The sequence below is a fragment of the Megalobrama amblycephala genome, linkage group LG8 (assembly GCF_018812025.1).
Source record: "Megalobrama amblycephala isolate DHTTF-2021 linkage group LG8, ASM1881202v1, whole genome shotgun sequence".
In the NCBI taxonomy this organism is placed as follows: Eukaryota; Metazoa; Chordata; class Actinopteri; order Cypriniformes; family Xenocyprididae; genus Megalobrama; species Megalobrama amblycephala.
In genome coordinates this window covers 33,879,701-33,890,272 of record NC_063051.1, presented here as the reverse complement: position 1 = coordinate 33,890,272, position 10,572 = coordinate 33,879,701, and the positions used below count along the sequence as shown (strand labels likewise).

The window sequence follows — 10,572 nt, the reverse complement described above, 5'->3', positions numbered from 1 at the left end:
GTTCGGTTTCTCGCACAAACCGATCGTTTCGTGTCTTAAGACATCAATGTGTCGTCACGAGCCGCAGGGTTTCATTTGGATTTGTCTGTCGTGTTTTATTTACTCTTATAGTCCAAGTTCCCGCTGACTTGCATTATACCACTGACAGATGGCAGCGGTTGGAGTTAAAAATCATCATTTGTGTTTTACTGAAGAAACAAAGACACCTACATCTTGGATGCTCTGGGGTTACGCAGATAAACATCACATTTTCATTTTTGGGTGAACTGTCCCTTTAAATAAAACTACCCAGCGGTTGGGTTAAATGTTTGCCCAACCTGCTGGATAGTTTTATTTAACTCAAATATTGATATTAAAACAACCCAGTTGCTGGGTTTGTCCATTTTCAACCCATTTGGTTGTTTTTTACCCAGCATTTTTTAGAGTGTAGGTTCCAAACAACATTGGACCCCATTGACTTTTATTGTAAGGACAAAAAAACAGAGATTTTTTTTACATTTTTTTTTGTTTCCAGAAATAATCTTTTGTCTAAGCATTTAGAAGGGAGAAATACTCATGCTAGACTGTAGTTTATTGACTTTTCCTCAGCTTTTAATACTATCCAACCTCACATTTGAGACTTATAGAGCATTTTAAGCTGAGCAACAATGTGGTGGGTTGGATACTGGATTTCTTGACAAACAGAACACAGAGGGTTGAAAGTAAATGGCATTTTATCCGATTTATTATGTTCGTCCACTGGTTCACTTGTGTTTTACATTAAGACACTACGATCATTAAAGACCAGGCGGTGGATTGTGTAGAAAGCTACAAATATCTCAGGACAGTCATAGATTCTAAATTGGCTTTTGAAATGAACTGTGAGATGGTATGTAAAATGGGACATCAGCGTCTGTTTTGCCTCAGAAAGCTGTCCAGATTTCACATTGAGAAATCTATGATGACCCTTTTCTATTGGGCTTTTATTGAATCAGTCTTGTCGTTCTCCTTTGTGGCGTGGTTTGGTAACTTGTCTTTGAAGAACAAAAATTCTTTGAATCAAATTGTTAGGTGGGCAAGTAAGATAGGCAAACCACAACTTAACTTAGCAGGTCTTTACTCCAACTATTTACACCGCGAGGCGAGTTTTATAATTAGAGATTGTTCCCACCCTTTACGTGCTGAGTTTAAACTCCTCCTCTCTGGTTGTCGGTTTGTGGCCCCTAGGTAGAGAACTAGATGATAAAGAAATAATTTTGTACCTGCAGCTATAGAACTATTAAATGAAAAAAGCAGATGACACTCTTTGCTATTCATGGTTAATTTATGTATTTTAGGCGGGCGTCGAGGGTGTGTGTAGAAGCACATTATCATGACTTTTTATTTTTATAGTTATTGTATATTTTGATGTCTTATGGATTGTCTTAAGGATGGATTGCTGAACTTCCTGTCTGCACAACAAATTTACCTTCAGGTACTAATAAAGATACCTTGACCTTGAGAAATGCATGAACAAAGTGAGGGTAAATGATGTAAATTGGGTGAACTACCCCTTTGACGGGCTACCTGCCATCTTCACTGTTGTAAAACACTTGTATCTGTTCTTTAACTATAACCTATGGAAAACACCACCTGGCTATGTATATAAACGCCTAATTTATTCTAAATATTGTTCTACATTTGTAATAGTTTTCCTGAAATTGCAATAAGTTTAAAAGGTTAAATGGGACATTCCATCAGATCCCTCTATAGGTTTCCTGCCTGAAGTGCTGATTTGAATATCCGTGTAAATGTGTGGGGAAAAAAGGGTTCATATGTCTTTGTTCTAGTTGACAAGCACCAAAGGGACCACTCAGAGACAAGTCTTTCTGGAGGGAGCTCAAACAGTCTGGCTTTAGTTACAGCTAGAGAGAACTATCTGCAGAGAGAGAGAGAGGGAGGAAGGAAGGGAGGGAGGGAGATAAGAGACTGAAGTGCTGAAGAGAGAAGAGAAAGGATGAATGGAACAGGACCACATGTTGGGTTGATGTGAGAAGCATGCATCATCAGTGGCTCATTCTCCAGCTTTTGGTGTTCGGAGTGACTGGAAACAGGAAAACACTTCCAGATTAAGCGGTAATGTATATGAACACAACATAAACACAGAGTTTGATGTTCTACACTTTTGAATCAGTCCGGCTACTGAAGCCACTAGTCTGAAAATAGGTGATTGCATGCAATATGCGTTCATGTGGGAACGAAGCAGTGAAGCAGTTACGTGATGTTTTTGTTTAAATCAGGACAGCTGTAAGCATGCAAGAATGAAACATCAGCACCTTCCAGTCTCTCACATGTTCTCGTTCTTTCTTTCTCTCTCATTGAAATGCAGCTGTAAAGTTGCCTCCTCTATTGTGAAACACAATCCATCTGCTCAAGGAGCTCTAAACATCCGTGTACAACAACCATCAACAAGGGGTGTGGAAAACAGGAGGCTGCCGAAGGTGACTGTGAACATGTTGTCAATCTCAGACGGGAACATTTTGGGCTGCGCAGACCAGGAGTGCCATGGAACGCTTCGTATGGACTATCAGTTCCATGAATTAATCGATGTTGCGCTTGAAAAAATAGTCCTTTAATGGCCCTGAATGGGACGACTGCTGAACTCAGATCCTCTGGGACATCGACTGAGATTTTGAAATACAAAAGCGCTGAACATTGGCTCATGGAGCAGAAGGTGTCTCTGGGTGATGCAGTTCTTAATAACTCGATGGATTTCAATTGTAGTGAATTCAGAAATAGGTCCGACGCTTTGACCTCTAACGTCCAGAAGAACTGGATGGCACTTTTGATTTCGCTGGTCATAATCATCACAGTGGCAGGAAACATTCTGGTCATCATGGCAGTGAGCTTGGAGAGGAAGTTACAGAATGCCACCAACTACTTCTTGAGGTCTTTAGCCATTACAGACATGCTTCTGGGTATCCTTGTAATGCCAGTGGCCATGGTGACGATAGTCTATGGTGAGTTTCTTTACATTTTTACATATGTATTCATGTAGTCAGTTTGCAGTAATACACAATGGAAGTCTATGTTGAAGGCATTTCACCAAGATTGGTTTTGAAAATATAGTCTCAAGACTTGAACATTATACATGTTAACATAAGGCGAACATGATAAAACTGATTACTAACCTTGCGATGCAAAGTTGTGTTCAGTCTTTCAACTCCCATTATGAAGTTTTAAGCCAGTAAAATATGTACTAGGCATGATATGCACAAGGATGGGACAGAGAGAGAATGTTTACAACAGGGATGCCCAATCCTGTTCCTCAAAGTCTACCTGCAGAGTTTAGATCCAGCCCTGATCCAACACCTTATCAAGTGCTCTTGAAGATCCTATTTACCTGGTTGATCAGTGTTGGAGCTAAATTTTGCAGGAAGGTAGATCTCCAGGAACAGGATTGAGCACCCCTGGTTTACAATGACAAAAATCGGCAACAGGAAACTGGGGGCATGAGGTGGTGCTAAACGCTCGATGCTTTTTAGGGCTGTCAAAGTTATACTTTTTTTTTTTTTTTTTTTAAATAAGCATATTGATTAAATGTTTAACGCAATATTGTTTTGAAATTTATTATTGTCTTTTTTTTTGGGATTGAGATTAATCATGACTATTTTAACCAAATAAACACCAAATCTACATATAGTTAAAGCTGCTGTAGGTAACTTTTGTAAAAAAATATTTTTTACATATTTGTTAAACCTGACATTATGTCCTGACAGTAGAATATGAGACAGATAATCTGTGAAAAAATCAAGCTCCTCTGGCTCCTCCCAGTGGTCCTATTGCCATTTGCAGAAATACACCGCTCCCGGTAAGAAACAACCAATCAGAGCCAGGAGGAGTGTCTTAGCAGTGTCAATCAATCAAGCTCGCGTGCGCGCTGATCACACTCCTCTCATGCACAGTGTACAGGCGTCAAATTCAAGATTACCGGTGTGCCGCAGCTTTGCTTATGGCGAAATAAAACGATGTTATATGCAAAGGACCACCCTGAAATCTACAAGAAACCATGCCATACATAATTTGTCAGTCCTGTTTTGAAATTATCTTAGTTGTGTAGTTCTTAAAAAATTAAACAAATCAAGCAGGGATACTTACTTGTCAAGCAGAAATGTGGCTGACTCTGCATCGGTTTTTAATCCGTTCAGGACACATAGCTCCCTCCACCTCGGAAAAGCCGCTCCGATATTTACCCTCGTTTTATTTCGGGCTCTATCTAATTCTTTCTTTTTGGCTTTTTTATCATCGTCATCTGTCTTTTTCCGTTTACCCGTCTTTATTTTATGAGCAGGAGCCACTCGAGGAATTGGCAGTTTGGATTGTTTTTCCGCCATAAGCAAAGCTGCACACCGGTAATCTTGAAGCCTGTATGCGCTGGCGCTGTGCATGGGAGGGGTGAGATCAGCGCGCACGCGAGCTTGATTGATTGACACTGCTAAGACACTCCTCCTGGCTCTGATTGGTTGTTTCTTACCGGGAGCGGTGTATTTCTGCAAATGGAAATAGGACCACTGGGAGGAGCTAGAGGATCTTGATTTTTTCACAGATTATCTGTCTCATATTCTACTGTCAGGACATAATGTCAGGTTTAACAAATATGTAAAAAAATTTTTTTTTACAAAAGTTACCTACAGCAGCTTTAAAATTTTTGTTTCCAAAATTAAAATTAATAAAAGGTTTTACTTAATTTGAAATTGTATAATAATAAAAGTGGGTAGAAAAAGATACACTTTTAAATTAAGTAAAAAAAAACCTTTGGAAACAATGTTTTTTAGGGCTGTCAAAGTTGATGTGTAACACTTTTTTTAAATAAACATATTAATTAAATGTTTAACGCAATATTGTTTTGAAATTATTATTGTCTTTTTTTTGCATTGAGATTAATCATGACTATTTTAACTAAATAAACACCAAATCTGCATATAGTTAAAATAAAAAATGTTGTTTCCAAAATTAAAATTAATAAAAGGTTTTATTTAATTTGAAATTGCTTAATAATAGTGAGTAGAAAAAGATACACTTTCAAATTAAGTAAAAAAAAAAGGAAACAAAAGTTGAAAAAAGCTGTAAAAGTTGGTGTAAAACTTTAAAAAAAAATAAACATATTAATTAAATGTTTAACTCAATATTGTTTTAAAAATTATTATTGCCTTTTTTGCATTGAGATTAATAATGATTATTTAACCAAATAAACACCAAGTCTGCATATAGTTAAAATATATATATATTTTTTCCAAAATTAAGATTAATAAAAGGTTTTACTTCATTTGAAATTAGAATAAGATACAATGTAAAGCGCTTTGAGTACCCAGAAAAGCGCTATATAAATGTAAGGAATTATTATTATTAATTATTATATTAAAATATATACAATTGTCTTTATATTTTAAGAAGTGGGTCCATTGCAAGAAGGTGATCATATTTGGGGTCCTTGGCAGCAAAAAGTTTAAAAACGGATTTAAATAACTTTAGTTCAAATTGTGTGTGTTTCTTCTTTTTTTTTTTTTTGTACAGAAAACACAAACTGCATCTCCTGCCTATAAACATCTGGAATGCCTTGAACTATTAACAACATCATTTTTGTTTGTTTTTACAAACTGAAGGGACAAATCATAATTATTTTCTGTCATATTTAACAGCATGCTATTTATTAACTTTAATAATTCTGACTTGTGTTATTGTCCGTGATTGTCGACAACATGCCCCAGATGCTGTTGATACACATTTAGTTGTTTAGAAGCCAGAACAATTCTTTAAACAACACGAGTTGAGTCAAAGGATTTTTTATTTCACAGAATCCGCACTCATTCAATGTCTCCAGTGAGTTTCTTTCATGTTAAAGGTGTAAATTGCAAACTTTCTTGTGTCATAACATTTGTATCTCTGGAAAAAGATGCATTTCTCTTTAGAACAATAATTAGGCCTCCATACATTTTGCTGGAAGGTGATTTATTTCAGTGCATAATGAGTGTGTGTTGGGCCGTCTGGTGTGTCCTAAATTAGTCTGCTTGTATTCACGCATGGGGAGAGAAATTCCTCTTCCTTCTCCTTCCAGCGCTTTGATGAGGAATTAATTATGCAGTAACGATGCTGCGCTTTGGTGTGTGTTTGTGCAGCAAAAAATTGTAATGCTTCCTATTTGATGTTCTAAGTAGTTCGACCAAGGAGAAAAAAACATGCCACTTCCTGGTCCTATCAGACATACGTATTTTTTGCTGTTATGACAGCTGGCGTCATCCAATAACACACAGCTAAATTATTTATTTTCCCTTTTTCTTCTTTTATTAGTCGAGTTTATCTTTTAACGATCTAAATTTTACATGAAAGCCTAGACTAAGCAAAGTCTGCCTAAAGCACAACACATTGTTTCTAAATCAAACGTCCAAACACGCAATGCAGAACTCATTCTGAGTGACAACAGCTACAAGACACTGCATCATCTTTTGCCCCTGAAACAGGTTATTCCCACATGATGTAATGTTATTATATAACCTGGCAGGAGTAATTGAATTTATATAGCCTACATGAAATGTGTTCTGAGAAACTCCAGGCGCTGATAAAACACAGCTCTCTGTTTCAGCTGAACCTGTCGTGAGAATTCTGGGAGATTCTATGACTTTACGGTTCGAAGCACACCATTGAGTGTGATGGTGCTATTGATGACTACCACTGTCTCTATCTGCACCGAGAGTCTTCTACTCTCTCATCTCTGATTCCAGAACACATTTCTTTGTGTTTAGATTCAATCAAACACAGAGACGCAGTGCCTTCCAAAACATCTCTGTTCTTTGTGAGTCAGCAAACTAAAGGGCTGATTCTCATGAAATACAACACTTTATTTTGCCAGTAACTGGTACCCACCTTTTTCTACATAATTATTATTGGTGGGAATGAAGACTTGAACATATTTTAGATATTAAAAGTTCAGATTAACAATAATTGTGTATTAGCACAGCTGTGTGTCAGCAATTATTAAACATCACAGTTCTTGCTCGTGTATAGTGTAAATTCCATTTAATGGGGTTATATTAATACATGTTTACTATTTATTGTACCCTGAGGTCCACTTATGATGTAAGTAAAGTTTTTGCACCCAAAACACACACTTTACAATTAATTACAATTTTCACCCTCTCTCTGACCCTTATTATGACGTACTATTCTACGATTCTGCACTAGCTACTTGTAGGTCACAAGTAAATCTGTGGTTTTAACAATGGCGTACGCAGATTTGAATCGCAATAAACAGGCATGCAAACACTTTAATCGCATTATGACCAAAGTGCACATGTGCTCGGACATACACGGATGCCTGAACTTCTTGAATGAACGGTAACATGCATACTGTGTGCCTATCTGAGTGTGGTTTAATCATACTTGGAATAATCAGAGTAATGAAAATTGCATGTAAACTGGAGGGAAGAGTTCTGCTCGTTTCATGTAAACATCTTACTGCAATTAAAGGGTTAGTTCACCCAAAAATGAAAATTCTGTCATTTATTACTCACCCTCATGTCGTTCCACATCCCTAAGACCTTCATTCATCTTTGGAACACAAATGTGACCATGGACCACAAAACCAGTCATAAGGGTAATTTGTTTTAAATTGAGATTTATACATCTCTAATCCGAAAGCTGAATAAATAAGCTTTTCACTGATGTATGGTTTGTTAGGATAGGACAATATTTGGCCGAAATACAACTATTTGAAAATCTGGAATCTGAGGGTGTAAAAAAAATCTAATTATTGAGAAAAACGCCTTTAAAGTCCTTAGCAATGCATATCCACTCACACAAATAGATTTTTGATATATTTATGGTAGGAAATTTACAAAATATCTTCATGGAACATTACTATCCAAATTGGGAAAAAAGGAAAATTGATCATTTTGACCCATACAATGTATTGTTGGCTATTGCTACAAATATACCCGTGTGACTTATGACTGGTTTTGTGGTCCAGGGTCACAAATTAAGATCTTTTTGATGAAGTCTGAGAGCTTTATGTCCCTCCATAGAGATCCAATGCAACTACCACTTTCAAGGTCCAGAAAGGTAGGAATGACATCATTAAAGTACTCCATGTGACTCCAGTGGCTTAAACTCAATAAACAACAATTAAAACAACAATAAACACTCACACATGTGCATTTTGTTGACGCGTATCCAAACACAAAACGCATGCCTCGTGAAGTATGAAATCAGATCAATATTTAAAGTAAAGTGGTAAATTATGTTTTTGGCGCAAAGAAAGTACTCGCGTCATTTCATAAAATTGAGTTTAAACCACTGGAGTCACATGGAGTACTTTAATGATGTCATTCCTACCTTTCTGGACCTTGGAATGGTAGTTGCGTTGGATATCTATGGAGGGACATAGAGCTCTCAGACTTCATCAAAAAGATCTTAATTTGTGACCTTGGACCACAAAACTAGTCATAAGTCACACGGGTATATTTGTAGCAATAGCCAACAATACACTGTATGGGTCAAAATGATCAATTTTCCTTTTTTGCCAATTTGGATAGTAATGTTCCATGGATATCTATGGAGGGACATAGAGCTCTCAGACTTCATCAAAAAGATCTTAATTTGTGTTCTGAAGATTAACAGTGGTCTTACGGATGTGGAACGACACAAGGGTGAGTAATAAATGACAAAATTTTCATTTTTGGGTGAACTAACCCTTTAAGACCTTACTCTTATAATCACATTATTGGTGCACATGAAAATGTAGTCAATGTAAACGTCTTGTACAAAAAAGTCAGATTTCCTTCCTTTCATAAAGCACCACGGATAACTCATAATATAACCCCACAAATATTTAGAAATAAATGTTCTGACCATTGAATATTTAGTATGTTCTATGACTGTAACCAATGACAAACAAGTATTCGCTTGTCCAGAATGTGACACTTTTTGTGTCCTTTATGTGTTAGGTTACACCTGGCCACTCCCGTCGGCCTTATGTCCGATCTGGATCTACCTGGACGTTCTCTTCTCCACCGCCTCCATCATGCACCTGTGCACCATCTCTCTGGACCGATACATCGCCATCCGTAACCCCATCCACCACAGCCGCTCAAACTCGCTTACTAGAGCCAGAGTCAAAATTATAGCAGCCTGGACCATCTCTGTGGGTAAGTTCTAGATCGCTCAAAGCCAGTAGGAAATTGCAATTCTGAAATGCTAAACAGCTGAGACTGCATCTATTAGCACTGGTATGCCAAACCATAGCACCAAGCTGTCTTCTTACTCTCATTTTGTCTCCATCTGTCTCAAGTTATCTCCATGCCTGTCCCAGTTCTCGGCCTGCACGATCACTCCAAAGTCTTCCGGAACGAAAGCTGCCAACTGACGGACGACAATTTCGTTCTGATTGGCTCTTTTGTGGCGTTCTTCATCCCGCTCATCATCATGGTCGTCACCTACGTTCTCACCATCAGTGCTCTGCAAAGCGAAGCGACTTTGTGCCTGGACCAACTCATCGTGCGGCCAACATGGTCGTCCACTATTGGACTCCTCCCTCGAGGCTCCCTCTCCTCCGAGCGTCTCTTCTCGCGTTCGTCTCTCTGCCGTGACGGGGCTTCCAGAGGATCCGGCCGACGCTCCATGCAGTCCATCAGCAATGAGCAGAAGGCGTCTAAAGTGCTTGGCGTGGTCTTCCTTCTCTTTGTGATCATGTGGTGTCCGTTTTTCGTGACGAACGTGATGGCGGTGGTGTGCGGCTCGGCGTGTGATGAAGATTTGGTGGGGGGACTGATGAACGTGTTTGTTTGGGTGGGTTATCTGTCGTCGGCGGTCAACCCTTTCATCTACACACTCTTCAATAAGACTTACCGTGCCGCTTTCACCAGGTACATGCGTTGCCGCTACCGTGACGAAAGGAGGCCTCTGCAGCTGATTCTTGTCAACACCATCCCTCCTCTGGTGTACAACTCTTCCGGGCTTTCCCTTAAGGTGGAGAACTCATTAAGGAAGAGGGCAGAGGGCAGCCGGTCTGGGAGCTTCTCCAACACAGATAGGTCAAACTCTGGAAACACACAAAACAAGCAGGAAAGGGATGAGGTAGTAAGCCATTTGTGAGACGAGAAACTCTAGACTCTAGAGGGTTTTTAATTATGGCTCACATCAACAGACCTTAGAGACCATCTCTTTGTAGCTGTAAAAGCTTGAAAAATGAAGTCTTTTATTTTAATATGTGTCCACCTGTGCAGTACAGCACAGTCAGCAGATGATACTACCTACGGCTCACAGCCAAAAGAGAAGACAAATGCTTTAAGTTGTTCCAACAGCAATAAAGTTTCACAACTCTCTTTGTGGCACTCAAACCACAAATTTCTTTTTATTTTGTACAAGATTTGTAAAAAAAACTCACTGTACATGTTTACGTTACACAAATATAAACTGTATGAATGAATTACGTCACTTTTCTCACTTTATCTTGCCTCTGGTGAGGAATGGTTTCATGTTCATTAATTTATTAATATTATAGATTGTATTGTGAGAACCTGTTAATGATACATGGGTAGATTAAATAAAGCTTACAAGGAA

General features: G+C 38.3%; 1 protein-coding gene across 1 annotated transcript; it reads left to right on the top strand.

Annotated features, from left to right (window-relative positions):
• Positions 1–411: 411 nt before the first annotated feature.
• htr2ab (5-hydroxytryptamine (serotonin) receptor 2A, genome duplicate b) lies at positions 412–10,572 on the top strand. Its single transcript, XM_048200779.1, has 4 exons — positions 412–2,094; positions 2,348–2,978; positions 8,958–9,158; positions 9,302–10,572. The coding sequence occupies exons 2-4, from the start codon at positions 2,594–2,596 to the stop codon at positions 10,102–10,104; spliced, it is 1,389 nt and encodes a 462-aa protein (XP_048056736.1). The 5' UTR covers positions 412–2,094; positions 2,348–2,593; the 3' UTR covers positions 10,105–10,572.